Source organism: Scyliorhinus canicula, chromosome 16, assembly GCF_902713615.1.
Source record: "Scyliorhinus canicula chromosome 16, sScyCan1.1, whole genome shotgun sequence".
Lineage (NCBI taxonomy): Eukaryota > Metazoa > Chordata > Chondrichthyes > Carcharhiniformes > Scyliorhinidae > Scyliorhinus > Scyliorhinus canicula.
In genome coordinates, this window is record NC_052161.1 from 12206639 (window position 1) to 12222480 (window position 15842).

General features: G+C 43.1%; 1 protein-coding gene across 4 annotated transcripts in view; it reads right to left on the reverse strand.

Moving 5' to 3' along the window:
- sufu (suppressor of fused homolog (Drosophila)) overlaps window positions 1-15842 on the reverse strand; it is a 157283-nt gene that overhangs the window by 102595 nt on the left and 38846 nt on the right. For all 4 annotated transcript variants that reach the window (XM_038821666.1, XM_038821665.1, XM_038821667.1 and 1 more), the window contains one exon: window positions 2676-2812. In XM_038821666.1, the coding sequence (XP_038677594.1) occupies window positions 2676-2812 (137 nt within the window). The remainder of the gene's footprint in view (window positions 1-2675; window positions 2813-15842) is intronic.

Consider the following 15842-nt stretch of genomic DNA (forward strand, 5'->3'; position numbering starts at 1 on the left):
GGAGCACATGGAGGAAACCGACGCAGACACAAGGAGAACGTGCAGGCTCCGCACAGTGACCCAAGCAGTTATCGATCCTGGCACCCTGGCGCTGTCAAGCAACAGTGCTAACCACTGTACTACTGGGCCACCCAATCAACATTCTGAGGGGACCTTAACCTTCTGGAAATCCATATATACTATGTCCATCAACTCTCCTTTATCAATTTTGTCAGTAACAACCTCAAAGCCTCCCAACAAGTTCGTCAAACATGATTTCCCATTCCTAAATCCATGCCGACTGCCCGATCAGGTCATGGTTGTTCAAGTGTCCATTTATCATATCCTTTATGATAGATTCTAGCATTTTCCCAATGACTGATATACACCAACAGGTCTGTAATTTGCCGTTTTCTCTCTCCCTCCCTTCTTTAGTGGGGTGACATTTGCTACCTTCCAATCCTCAGTACCTATTCTACAATCAATACAGTTTTGGAAGATGATCACAAATGCATCGGCTATGTCTTGGCAACCTCTTTCAATTTCAACGCCCACGGTTGCTTAATATCAGGTATGGGGGGCCACTGATCAAGTTTCAGTCCCATTAACTTCTCCAATACAATCGTCTTACCGAGGCTAATTTCCTTCAACTCCGCATTCTCCCTAATCCCTTGGATCTCTACATCTGGGTGATTTCCTTTATTTTCCTTAGTGAAAACAGACACAAAGTAAAAATTTAACTTCGCTGCCATCTATATTCACCTTATGAATTCTCCTGATTCTGCCTTTAATGGACTCACTTTTGTCTTAGTCAACCCCTCCCTTTTCACATACCTATAGAAGCTTTTGCAGTCCATTTTCATGTTTATTTTGCAAGCTGGCATTTAAAGTCTGTTCTCGGTTTCTTCATTAGTTTTCTGACCTTCCTTTGCTGCATTCTAAGAACCTCCCAATCCTCAGGTTTGCTCCTGTTTCTGGAGACTTTAATCTTATATAATCTTTAACTTCCTTTGTCAACCACGGTTGACAGGACATTTTGGGGCGTTTGCAAGTTGAAGGAACGTATTGGTGCTGGAAGCTTTGCAATAGTTCTTTGAAGACTACCCATTTTCTATGCACAGTCATGCCTTTTAACATATATTCTCACTCCACTACAGCCAATTTGTCTCCCATGCCTTCAGAATTATGGGCAGCACGGTAGCACAGTGGCTTCAAAGCTCCAGGGTCCCAGGTTCGATTCCCAGCTTGGTTCACGGTCTGTGCGGAGTCTGCACATTCTCCCCGTGTCTGCGAGGGTTTCCTCCAGGTGCTCCGGTTTCCTCCCACAGTCCAAAAATGTGCAGATTAGGAGGATTGGCCATGGTAAATTGTCCTTAGTGTCCAAAAAGATTGGGTGGGGTTACTGGGTTATGGGGATGGGGTGGGCTGAAGCGGGGTGCTCTTTCCAAGGGCCGGTGCAGACTCGATGGGCCAAATGGCCTCCTTCTGCACTGTTAATTCTATGAGAATTTCCTTTATTCAGCTTTAATACCCTGCCTTCAGATTGAACTGCCTCTGAACTTCCTCGCTTTCAAACATAATGGAAATTCTATCTTATTATGGTCACTTATCCCTAAAGGTTCTTTTACAACTAAATTATTGATTAGCCATTATTCATTACATAATACTAGATCTAGAAAAGCCTAGTCGGTTCCTCAACACACTGCTCTGAAACCTGCGTACAACATGTAATATTGGCCCAGATGGGAGTCAGAAATCAGACTTCTCTTAAATTTGGATATTTTAATCCTAGGGTTTGTTTTTAAATTTTATTTAAATATTTTTAAAAGTGCCTGAAGATCTTGTTAAAACTGTCACAAACCAAAGTTTACCCTCGCATTTGTGTTCTTGTTTTAACAATTCTGTCCCTTAATTTTGGTTTTCTGCTTCTCTGGGAGACAATGGCAACAACTAGGAGGAAGATAAATGGCTGTGAAATTTAATGAGGAAATCCTGGGAGTACTCTGGCAGACTGTGGGAAGGTGGGAAGCTGCACTGCATTCTGCAATGGGCAAACAAAACGTCAAACAACAGGATGTAAAAAACATCAGCAAATAGAAAAAGGAGTAAAAGCTGAACTGTCCATAGCACATCGATACAGTACCAAAAGGTCACTGCCATCATCAGGAGAGTGGTGGATGTGACGGCTATGCTATTTTTGCACTTATCTCAAAATATTCTCCTGCGGGCATCTTGACAGCCTCCAATTTTCACTCCACCAAATCTGTTCGCAACAGCACTCATTTTCACAGCAAATGTATATATGCTGCTTGAAGATTCTCAACTATAATGCTTACACATTTGCATTTTGACATGCGCCCCTTCAATGTCACTTTTCAGCGCACTGCGTTGCTCATTCCCAATTTATTTTTTTACAGGAGAAAGTAGACAGCAAGAGACAGTGTTTGGCAGAGGGTGGTACGGAATCCTTCACAAGGGACCCCACCAATTTGAGAAGCAAGAGATGTAAAGGTACATCAGTGGTTAGGAAACACCAAGGGCGAAAGTGCAAAAATGCAATATGGTTCAAAATTGACTCAGAATTGCACTAAAAGTCTTAATATAATACAAGCTGTAGAAGATGTTTTGTTTTGTCAGAAGCAAAATCTGGTCGAGATTCTACACAATGTCAGCAATGAACAATTACTGAAGTTTACCTGACTGGAATACATATCTGGCCAAACCCTGCATTAGCTCAGCTGGCCAGGTTGGAGGTGCTGTTTCCCCAGTTTCTCGTCTTAGCCGGAAGGTCAGTTCAAAACCAAAGCCACTTGGTCCTTCCAGTCCAGTAAACCTAGACAAAAGAAAATGTCTTTAAAAAGTCTTAAACACACACCAAGTTATAATCAGATCATATTTGAAAGTGAAAGAAAATGCTCTCCAACTCAAAATTTCCCTGTAAATAACACAAAGATCCTGAAAACAGTGAAAGTTGCAGAAACCATTATTTTCATGGTTACACTCATAACATAGGGTTTGATGAGCATTAAGAAAAAAATAATTGATGAGTATTTTAAGTGCACTTTATAATAAAATCTTTTTACATCAGTAAAAGCACCCACAGCAAATTTAATAGCAAGGATTCCAATACAAGCATGCACGTTTTACGATATTTTCTTCCCTGATACAGGAGACAAATAACAATACCAGTGAAGTAATACTGCACATTTCTGCTTGCAATCACAGTGGCATCCACAGGAAAAAGTATGCCCATTTTATGCAGGTCCCGCCGTTTATAGTGCATGGTTTAGTTCAGGTGCATTTTGCCAACTGTAGTAGGCGGCCATTGTAACCCGACAGCCAGGATACTGGGGCAAGTTAACATTGCAAAAAGGGACAAGAAATCACACAAGTTCCAAAAAACATACAGCCATTCAAACGCTCAGTTAAAGTACAGATGTCACAATTTGGATGTTATTTACTTGAATGGATAAATGTAGCTCCAACAACAGTCACAAAGCGTAACGCTATCCAGGACAAATTGGCACCCCCATAGACAAACATTCACATCCTCCATCATTAATGCACAGTGGCAGCAGTGTGTACCATCTACAAGATGCACTGCAAGAACTCACCAAGCCTCCTTATAAAGCACTTTCCAAACACATCCACCACCATCTGGGACAAAGGCAGCAGACACATGGGAACACCACCAGCTGGAAGTTCCCCTCCAAATCCTGAAATTCCCTCCCCAACAGCACTGTGGGTGTATCTACACCACAAGGACTGCAGCAGTTCAAGGAGGCAGCTCATCACCACCTCCCCAAGGGCAATTAGGGATGGACAATAAATGCTGGCTTCGCCAGTGACGCCAACATCCCAAGATTGCATTTTTTAAAAATAACATTATCTTCTGATCATTTTGCTATTGTGCCATGAGTGCATCTTCTGTGTATAGTATTTACTCAGATTATCGACCAAGCTTAATCTTATTTCTAAACAGGAAGACTGTACCCTTGAATTGCTACCAGTGTCCCAACAATGTCCCACTATCTTTCAAGAGAATGCTGCACTATGAAGGAAATTATACATGACAACATCTATGATTGAACTCGGTGATCCTGTTCAGATACATTCAACGTTTGTTATGAATTTTTTTTTGGAATTTCTAATGGATATAGGAAATAACTCACCATAAAGCAATCACATTTTAAACTGCCCATTATAATATATGCGTGTACACAATCCTTGGTGCTTTCAGTATTCAGCTAAATAGCCCAAAAAGACAAAAGCTGAGCTGAATATCCAAGACAAAAGCTGAATACTCCTGCACTATGGAGTAACTCCAGGGTGCATGGGAATACTCTCAATTTGTGAGGGAAAACTAATCCAGCAGTGAGGAAAATGCTCATTAGAGTTTCCATCTCAAAAATCAAATTTACATGTCGTACAAAAATATCAAATGAAAGTAAATCTCATAGTAAAGTATGTAACTACATCTCAGCAGGCCCCAAAACACCAAGTATAAATACATCTCTAAACAAAAAATAAAAGTTAAGATCTACCAAGTTGGGTTCTACTTCGTAACATTAGCTGGGATCGTAATGAGGAACACACTTTTTGCAGGAGTAACACTGGAGTAGATGAACGGTCTAACAGTCCAAATCTGATTTTACGGTGAGGAAAGGATATCAATGCATTTGTCACCTCCATATGTAACAATGCGTCAATGCTCTCCTGGGTAAACTCTCATCATTAACACTAGATAAACTTCAACTCATTGAGAACTCTGCTACCCATTTCCTATTCCACACCAAAGGGTGGAATTTAATACATGGAATAGGGGATCTTTCAAACAGCAGGAGTCCTATGATGCTTCTGTTGCCCGACATATTAAGCAGTGGCCACTATGACGCCTTCGCAGGACTCTCAAGCACCTGGTGGTATGGGCTGCCGAGCCCCCCTCAACAAGCATCCCCGCGGGGCTGTATCCCAGACCTGCTGCCGTGTTTAGGCCTCGTCCGTCTCTGAGCTAGTGCAAAACTACCCCCCCTCAAAAAAAAATTACCAAGTATGGGTGGATTGCGATCGGGATCGCGCCCAACACCCAGTGGAAATTGTACCCCGCTTCATGCTTTTTTAGGAGAATTCTGCCCTGTGTCTTAATATCCTGCACTTGATGACTGTTTTGAGCATTAATGTCTTGCACCGTTAACGTACAATTTATTTTCCAGTAAGCTGTTTAGCACAGGGCTAAATCGCTGGCTTTGAAAGCAGACCAAGGCAGGCCAGCAGCAAGGTTCAATTCCCGTACCAGCCTCCCCGAACAGGCGCCTGGAATGTGGCGACTAGGGGCTTTTCACAGTAACTTCATTTGAAGCCTACTTGTGACAATAAGCGATTTTCATGAGGCACAATATTCAGATTAAGCCATTTTCTTAATAACTAATTAATTTGATGGAAAGCTTGTCTCTTCCCAACTCTAATTTTACACCAATAAAAGGTTTCTATAAATTAGCCAAAATCCCACTTTTAACAAACTTTTACTTCATCTTCAAACGAGAAATATTTCACAGCTAAGTATCTGTAACATATTTATCAAACAAGTACAGTCAGGTTTACTGATTAACACTCAAAAGTACACACAAAGCCCACATAGTATTATTCGCCATGTCTTCCTTCTCTTCAAGAGGTAGAGGAGTTAAAGGAAGCGAGAAGAATGAGATTATCACTGCATCTAATACTCTAGCAATCTTGCTCACTCTACTGAAAAAGAATCCAAAAATACGGGCAGCATGGTGGCACAATGGTTCGCATTGCTGCCTACTTGCCAAGGGCCTGGGTTTGATCCCAGCCCCGAGTTACTGTCCGTGTGGAGTTTGCACATTCTCCCCGTGTCTGCGTGGGTTTCACCCCAACGACCCAAAGATGTGCAGGGTAGGTGGATTGGCCACATTAAATTGCCCTTTAATTGGAAAAAAATAATTGGGTACTCTTTTTTTTTAAATCCGAAAATACTGTACTAATTGTAGTGCTGGTGTGAGATAGTTTTGCTATGTACTAATGCTATGCACTACTGTAATCCAAGCCCACCTGACTTTAGATTAAAGGGGAGGGAGAGTCCCTCCTCAGTGAGGCCCACCCCAAGATGCCCTAAATGCATCAATAGCATCAGAAAAAGTTATAATAAAAAGACATGGCAAGAAAATCTTCATCTAGGTGAATAGGGATGGTGCCGACGAAGCAAGATCACTGTACCACATAAAAATCTATTAGAAATCATGACTGTGATCAGTCATCGAGGCTTGGTAAATTACAGTAAATGCTTTACTGTAATTTCCAGAAACATCCTGACCACATGCCTCCTTTTTTAGAATTTACAGTGCAGAAGGAGGCCATTCAGCCTTGGAAAGAGCACCCCACTTAAACCCACACCTCCACCCTATCCACTGTAACCCAGTAACCCCAACTATCCTTTTTTGGACACTAAGGGCAATTTAGTGTGTCCAATCCACCTAACCTGGACATCTTTGGGCTGTAGGAAGTAATCGGAGCACCCAGAGGAAACCCTTACAGACACGGGGAAAACGTGCACTCTGCACCGTCAGTGGCCCAAGCTAAGAATCGACCCTGGGACCCTGGAGCTGTGACTGATTCTCCAGGACATTCTCCTGGAGCCACCTCTGCTGATCCCGCACCAGCCCCATCTCTGCTGCCATCGAGGCAAGCTTCTCCTCGTGTTCTCCTGCCACCTCCTCCATCTTCTGGATCGTCTGACCCTGGGCCTCGAGCCTCGTCTCCACACGGTCAATCACTGCCTTAAATCGAGCCCACCGCCCTCGCCAGGTCCTCAGATTTTCCTTACGTTTCTAGTTGAACTTCCCATTCAGGAAGCCCACCAGCTGCTCTGTTGACCACTGAGCCGGCAGGGCTGCTCCCTGACCCTCCGCCATTTACATGTGTCTCGCAGACACTGCACCAGATTTGCACTCTGTTCCCCTCTTTTGCGACCACTTCTGACCCTCAGCTCCATGCACCAGTGGGTCACTCTCTTCTGCTGGTACTCCTGCACCTTTTTGCCTCCGCACATCCAGCCGTTAACCAGTGAAAAGTTCCAAAAGAAATGCCACGAGCTGGAGCCACCAAATACATGGCCACTCACACCATGGCAGGCACCGGAAGTCCTTGGCATGATGTTTACACTCTGTCCCAAGTATTGCAAGCGTAGAGCATAGTGGACAGCGTTAATGCTCTTTAGACTTTACTTCTCTTCATTCCCAGACTGATGTATAATAACAATAGCAGCAATTTTTATTGTCACAAGTAGGCTTACATTAACACCGTGTTACTGTGAATAGCCCCTCGTCACCACAGTCCGGCACCTGTTTGGGTATACTGAGGGAGAATTCAGAATGTCCAATTCACCTAACAGCACGTCTTTCTGGACGTGAGAGAGGAAACCGGAGCACCCGGAGGAAACCCACGCAGACACGGGAGAACGTTCAGACCCCGCACAGACAGTAACCCAAGCCGGGAAACGAAACTGACACCCTGGTGCTGTGAAGCAACAGACCTAACCACTGTTCTACCATGCCACCCTAGAAGTGTGCCAAAGATGACACCTGCTTTGGCAATTCGTGGATGTTTTGCTTCACCAATATAGTGCGTGTGTGTGTGTGTTTGTGTATGTATGTGTCTGATAGTTTCTGGTCCTGGACTGGATGGTTGGGCTCAAGGTAGGTTTTTCCTGGAGCAGGCGGATACGAACAGCGCAAAGAAAACTGAAGGCAAGTGGAAATTGAATTGGTGTATTTGTTGCACTGCACACAGTCCCCTTTAAAATTACAGTCTGACCTGTTAATTCCTTCCATGGCATGATTGTTGCGCAGCCGCACACCCATGCTGCTTCGAGGGAGCCATAATCCTGAGGGTCCCACCATCACAAAGGCCAGTTTTCAAACAATTCAATTTCACCCCAAGTGATAAACCTAAATCAATGGGCCCTGTCAACATGCTCGTGAAGTGCTGAAAATTTGTGTTTCACAATTAGCCACACCTACAGTCTAGCTGCTCAAGTACAACTACAACACTGACATCGACATAACAAAGGAGAAAATTTCTCAAGTGTGTCTTGTCCACAAAAGGTGGGGCAAATACAATTTGGCCAATTGGCATCCCATCTGCCTACTTTTAATCATCAACCAAGTGCCAGAAGACATAATCGATAGTGCTATCAGGCAGCATTGACTCACCAATAACCTATTCATTCAAATTTCCGTTGGATTTTGCCAGGACGGATTCCAGACGTCATGATAGCTTTGGTCCAAACATAGATTTTTTTTTCTTTTTTTTTTTTGTTTTTTCTTTAAATTTAGATTACCCAATTATTTTTTCCAATTAAGGGGCAATTTAGTGTGGTCAATCCACCTACTCTGCACATTTTTGGGTTGTGGGGGCGAAACCCACGCAGACACGGGGAGAATGTGCAAACTCCACACAGACAGTGACCCAGGGCCGGGATTCGAACCTGGGACCTCAGCGCCGTGAGGCGGTTGTGCTAACCACTAGGCCACCGTGCTGCCCTGGTCCAAACATAGATAAAAGAGCCAAGTTCCAGCGGTGCGGTGAGTGTGACTCAAATCAATGGAAATTAAGGTAAGCTCTCCAATGGTCGGAAGTCATACTTAGCACAAATAAAGTTGATTGTACTTGTTGGAAGTCAACCATCACAGCCTCAGGACATCACTGCAGAGCTCCTGAAGGCAGTGCTCTTGGCTGAACCATCTTCAGTTGCTTTCATCAATGATTATCCTTCCACCACAACAACCATATACTCATATAACATAATGAAACCTCCCGAGTCACTTCTATTATGATCCCAGCTGGTGTGACTATTGGATGGGGAGGTCCCAGAGTAGAACCCTGGCTCAAGTGGCTATAACTTTTACTTTAGAAAACATGGAGGAACAGAGTCACAGGATTGCCAATTAGCTTGTGAAAACCAAAATGAACATTTATTAAAACTGAAAAGTTGGACAATAATACTCTAATAATATACTCAATAATACTCTAATACTTTACTCCCACTTGTCTTCACAAATGTTCACAGGTTTCAAGATTAATACAGATTACAAAATATATCTTATGCTGGTTACAAAATATATCTTATGTTGTAATGGTCTCAGTAAACACACACAGCTGCTTTAAGGCCACAGGCTGACTGTAGTCAGACACACTCTGCTCTGAAACCAAGTGAACTACAGTGGATTTCTCCGCACCACCTCCTGCAAATGATTGTCCCACCGTGAGCCAACTTTTCTCACTGCACTACTTTTCTCACTGCACTCCAGTTTCTACAAGTGATTCCAAACTCCACTCTCAAGAAGACACACTTTAGAATCTTCTTTCAAACAATGCTTTCTCCAACTGTTCCCAACAAAGCTCCGCTTCCAGGTTTTACAACTCTCCTTTCAGTATTTCTTTGTCTTGAATGCTCTCAAGCTTTTACATAAACTCTCAAAAGCTCCAGCCACAAATAGCTTCAACTATCATTTCACAGGCTGTAGCAAAATCTCATAACGTTAGAATTACTTCAGATACCTCTGGCTTCTCACAAGCCCATTCCTTTTCACTCTTTTCAGCTTTCCTTTAACTTCAATGAACAGTGCCTTGTTCCAATTCCAGTTTCCATTTGTTCCTTTGACTCCAGAATTCCCAAAATATATCTTTAATTCCCTAGTTTCTAGAGCTCACTGTTCTTTAGTTTTGGCTTTCGTGCTCATTATTCCATTGTTTTACTTCTGCTTCTAGCAGAACTGAGAGCTGTTCATTCTCTAGGAGAAATTGTTAGATTCTCTCCAATTGGAGATGGTCATTGCCGGGCACTTGTGTGGCACATAAGTTACTTGTCACTGATCAGCCCAAACCTCAATGTTGTCCAGGTCTTGCTGCATAAGAACACAAATTGCTTTGGTATCAGAGGAGCTGCAAATAGTGAACATTGTGCAACAATAGCAAACACCTCCATTTAGGATGGAAGGAAGGTCATTGATGAAGCAGTTGGTGATGATGCCTCCTTTCATGCTGAAACATTCCATTATTCTATATGGAATATTTGGGATGAGCTCATCTTCATCTCATATTCCATAGTGTCAATTATTTTTTTTTCATCAACATGAACTAAGCATGGGCTAAAGGTTTGCAATAACATCCAAAGGAGTGAGGTTTGTTTTAACATTACTTTGAGCCGCTTTAACTCATTTTGAGATTCTTGACTTCAATCGCTTGTGGTAAAAAAATCTTTCCACCTAACCGCCCTAAATTGTTCTGGCATCTATCCAGCATAATCTTAATAATTCTTTGGAATAAACTTTTTGTCAAGCAAAACTTGATTAATTAAATCAACTTTCAACTTTGCCTCTGTTGAAATTAGAGAGCTTGGAACTTGAATGTTTACAGGTCGAGATATTTCATGTGCCCTCCCACAGATTAGCACCACATTAACTTCCAAGTTCTTTGCGATCCTAAATTATCTAATGCAAACGGTCAATGGGCGGCACGGTAGCACAGTGGTTAGCACTGACTGTTGCTCCACAGCTCCAGGGTCCCAGGTTCGATTCCCGGCTTGGGTCACTGTCTCTGTGGAGTCTGCACATTCTCCTCGTGTCTGCGTGGGCTTCCTACGGGTGCTCCAGTTTCCTCCCACAGTCCAAAGATGGTGGATTGGCCATGCTAAATTGCCCTTACTGTCCAAAAAGGTTAGGTAGGTTACTGGGTTATGGGGATAGGGTGGAGGTGTGGGCTTAAGTAGGGTGCTCTTTCCTAGGGTGCTCTTTCCTAGGCTTTCCTTAGCCTGTCTAATCCTGTTAGCTTTACAAGTTTCTATGAGATCTCTCACTCTTCCAAATTCCAATGAATAGAATCCTAACCGACTTAGTCTCCTCACATGACAGTCCTGCCATCCCAGGAATCAGCTTGGTAAACCTTTGCTGCACTCCCTCCATTGCAAGAACATCCTCGATGAGCCAAATGGTCTCCTTCTGCACTGCAAATTCTATGATTCTATGAACTTAACCATATTACTGATTATCATGGTAATACTAGACATTTTCCTTGCCTTCAAACCTACATAATTATTTGGCTCATTCCCGCTAACCATTGTTTCATAGTCTGCAACAAATCATCCAAGCCATTTTTACCTTGTTTACATTGAAACATATATAGAAACTATATACATAGAAAATAGAAGCAAGAGACCATTTGTCCCTTCCGGCCTACTCTGCCATTCTTTATGATCGTGGCTGATCATCAAACTCAATACCCTGATTCTGCTTTCTCTCCATATCCCTTGATCCCTTTAGCCCCAAGAGCTATATCAAACTCCTTCTTGAAATCACACAACGTTTTGGCCTCAACTACATTTGTGGTAATACATTCCACAGATTCACCCTTCTCTGGTGAAGAAGTTCCCCTCTTCTCAGTCCGAAAAGGTTTACTCCTTACTCTCAAACTATGACCCCTAGTTCTGGACTCCCCACCATCACAAACATCCTTTCTGAATTTAGCCTGTCTAATCCTGCTAGCTTTACAAGTTTCTATGAGATCTCTCACTCTTCCAAACTCCAATGAATAGAATCCTAACCGACTTAGTCTTTCCTCATATGACAGTCCTGCCATCCCAGGAATCAGCTTGGTAAACCTTTGCTGCACTCCCTCCATTGCAAGAAAATCCTTACTCAGATAAGGACACCAAAATTGCACACAATACTCCAGGTGTGGCCTCACCAATCCCTATACAATTGTAGTAAACCCTATTCCTATACTCAAATCCTCTCGCTATGAAGACCAGCATACCATTTGCCTTCCTTACTGCCTGCTGTACTTGCACATTTACTTTCAGCAATTTATGCACAAAGACACCAAGGTTTTGCCGGGCATTCATCTCTCTCAATTTACATCCATTCAAATAATAATCTGCCTTCCTATTTCTGCTACCAAAGTGGATAACCTCACATTTATCCACATTATACTGCATCTGCCGTTCACTCAGCCTGTCCAAATCACACTGAAGCATCTCTGCATGCTCCTCACATCTCACCCTCCTATCCAACTTTGTGTCATCTGCAATTTGAGATAATACATTTAATTCCATCATCCAAATCATGATGTGAACAGTTAGGGTCCCAGCACAGATCCCTACAGTACCCCACTTGTCACTACCAGCCAATCGGAAAAAAACTTATTTATTCCAACTTTTTGCTTCCTGTCTGTTAACCAGCTTTCTATCCATCTCAACACACCACCTGTAATCCCATACACTTTAACTTTACATAGTAAACTGCATATGAGACCTTGTCGAAAGCTTTCTGAACGTCTAAATAAACGACATTCACCGGTTCTCCCTGGTCAAATCTACTAGTTACACCTTCAAAGTATCCCAGTGGATTTGTCAAGCATGATTTCCTTTTCGTAAATCCATGCTGATTTTGCCCGATCATACCACTGCTTTACAAACGCAGTGATTTGAAGTTCTTGATAATGGACTTCAGCAACTTCCCTACTACCGACGTTAGGCTCACTGGTCAATAGTTCCCCGTTTTCTCTCTACCTTCCTTTCCAGAATAGTAGGCTTACATTAACTAGCCTCCAATCTATAGGAACCATTCCAGAGTCCAGAGAATTTTGGAAAATGACCACCAATGGATCTACTATTTCTAGGGCCACTTCCTCAAGTACTCTGGGATGAAGATTATCAGGACCTGGAGATTTAATCACGTTCAATCCCATTATTGTCCCCAAAACCATTTCTCTACTAATACTGATTTCCTTCAGCTCCTCACTAAAATTTGTGTTTCTCAGAACTTCAGGTGCATTGCTCTGTCTTTATAAAGGAGGGCATGAATAAAATACAAATTTAGTTATCATAGAATCATAGAACACCTACAGTGCAGAAGGAGGTCATTCAGCCCATCGAGTCTGTACTGGCGCCTGCTCCAATAAAGCACCCTACCGAGGTCCAATTCCCTGCCTTATCCCTGTAATCCCACCTAACTTTTGAGTACTAAGGGGTAATTTAGTGTGGCCAATTCACCTAACCTGCATATCTTTGGACTGTGGGAGGAAACCGGAGAAAACCCGTGCAGAAACATAACGAATGTGCAAACTCCACAAAGAATCACCTGATGTCAGAATCGAACCTGGGTCTCTGGATCCCGGAAGGGTCAATTGACTCCAAACATTAATTGTGTTTCTCTCTCCACAAATGCAGCCAGACCTGCTGAGTTTTCTTTTCATTCGAGGGATGTGGGCATCGCAGGCTGTGCTAGCATTTATTGCCCATCCCTAATTGCCCTTGAAAGGACAGTTAAAAGTCAACCACATTGCTGTGGATCTAGACCAGGGGTGGGCAAACTACGGCCCGCGGGCCGCATGCGGCCCGCCAAAGGTATTTCTGCGGCCCACCAAGTCATTAAAAAAAAAAAAAAAAAAATTTTTTTTTTAAATGTTTTTTTTTTAATTTTTTTTTAAGGTTAATGGGGCGAGGCTGTTGGGTTACTTACTGGTATAGGGTGGATACGTTGACTTGAGTAGGGTGATCATTGCTCGGCACAACGTCGAGGGCCGAAGGGCCTGTTCTGTGCTGTACTGTTCTATGTTCTATATGAGGCGCCCAGCATCATAACCGGGTGAAGTAATTATTTTACTTAATATACTATGCGGCCCTTTGTGAATTGTGAATTTCTGAATGTGGCCCTTGCACGGAAAAGTTTGCCCACCCCTGATCTAGACTCACATTAGGTCAGGCCAGGTAAGGATGGCAGGTTTCCTTCCCTAAAGGACATTAGTGAACCAGATGGGTTTTTCCGACAATTGACAATGGTTTAATTGTCATCATATAGATTTTTTAATTCCAGATACTTTATTGAGTATAATATAAATTCTATCATGAAAAATGAAATGAAAATCACTTATTGTCACAAGAAGGCTTCAAATTAAGTTAATGTGAAAAGTCCCTAGTCGCCACATTCCGGCGCCTGTTCAGGGAGGCTGGTACGGGAATTGAACCGTGCTGCTGGCCTGCCTTGGTCTGCTTTCAAAGCCAGCGATTTATCATCTGCCATGGTGGGAGTTTATGCAGCATTTTCTGCACAAACACCATCTGTGTCAACCAGAGAAACCCTCTCCGGAGTTGACAACAGATGATTTTTGTAATTGAGGATCCAAAATTGGCAGCATGCTGCAGGATGAGTTGTGATTTCAAGACAAGGGCCTGAAAAAAAAAAGTGCTCACTGCACATCAATCAGATTCATAGAAAGCACTTTACCTGAACAAGTTTGGAAGGTACCAAAATCTGTGTCGTCCAAAAATGGAGAGCGACAGGATTGTCCAAATAATAATAATCTTAATTGTCATAAGTAGGCTTACATAGGGCGGCATGTGGCGCAGTGCATAGCACTGGAACTGCAGCGCTGAGGACCTGGGTTCGAATCCTGGCCCTGGATCACTGTCCATGTGGAGTTTGCACATTCTCCCCATGTCTACCTGGGTTTCACCCCCACAATCCAAAGATGTGCAGGTTAGGTAGATTTGCCATTCTAAATTGCCCCTTAATTGGGAAAAAAAAATTGGGTACACTAAATTTATATTAAAAAAATAAGTCGGCTTACATTAACAATGCAATGAAGTTACTGTGAAAAGCCCCTAGTCGCCACATTCTAGCGCCTGTTCGGGTACACGGAGGGAGAATTTAGAATGTCCAAATTACCTAACAGCACGTCTTTCAGGACTTGTGGGAGGAAATCGGAGCACCCGGAGGAAACCCATGCAGACACGGAGAGCGTGCAGACTCCACATAGACAGTGACCCAAGCTGGAAATCGAACCTGGGACCCTGGAGCTGTGAAGCAACAGTGCTAACCACTGTGCTACCACTATATCCCCAGGGGAACAAAATCTCAAGGAGGATAGCAGTTCAGAAGCCCTCAAAAGAGGGATATTTCAGTGAGTGTCACCTCCCCTACCCAACATATTCTCCACTTGACCCGAATAAACTTAGTTACTACTGCCCTAACCTACTCAATCAAGCTAAACTAGGACAACAGTACACAGAATAGGGGCTGATAGACAATGATACTCACATCACTCAAAACTGACCACACCCGGGCATGCACCAGTACTTCTTCCCCCTACTCCTCCAACACCAAAGGTGCCAACAACAGAAACAAAAAAAAACCAAGTCTTTTCCAGGATACATGATCTGTCTGTACTTTCATAGGCCACAAGCAAGGATTTCTTCATCTAAAATAACCAAAGTACAAAAGAAAAACACAATACCAATAATCTTAATGAGGACTTACAAGGCTATGCTGGTGTTACTCATTGTATCTAAAAATAAAGTGAAGGGTATCAAAAAAATGTGCTCCCTCAGTCTAAAAGCATGGATTACAGCTTACAGCACATACAAAACATGTAAATACTGCACAACCCTGTCATACAATCTTCTCAGAATTTTCACAGTATAACAGGATACCAGACAGCAGACACCTCTGTGCTCATATATCATACACCCTTGTCAGGATAACAGGCAATAGAGGGCTATGGCGGTGTTGCCAATGCGCACCATGGAAATATGCGGAGAGCCTGGTGGTGCAGTCCACAGTAAAGATTTGGAACCAGCTGAGGGGACATATCAGAGTAGAAGGGATATCGGTGCTGACGCCGCTGTGCGAAAACCACGGTTTTGAATCGGGGTGGGGGTGGGGGGAGGGTATAGACAATATGTACAGGAAGTGGAGAAAAGTGGGGCTGGTTAAGGTGAGGGATCTGTACCTGGAGGAGGGGGTTGCCAGTATAGAGGAACTGAAGGAGAAGGTGGAGTTCCCGGG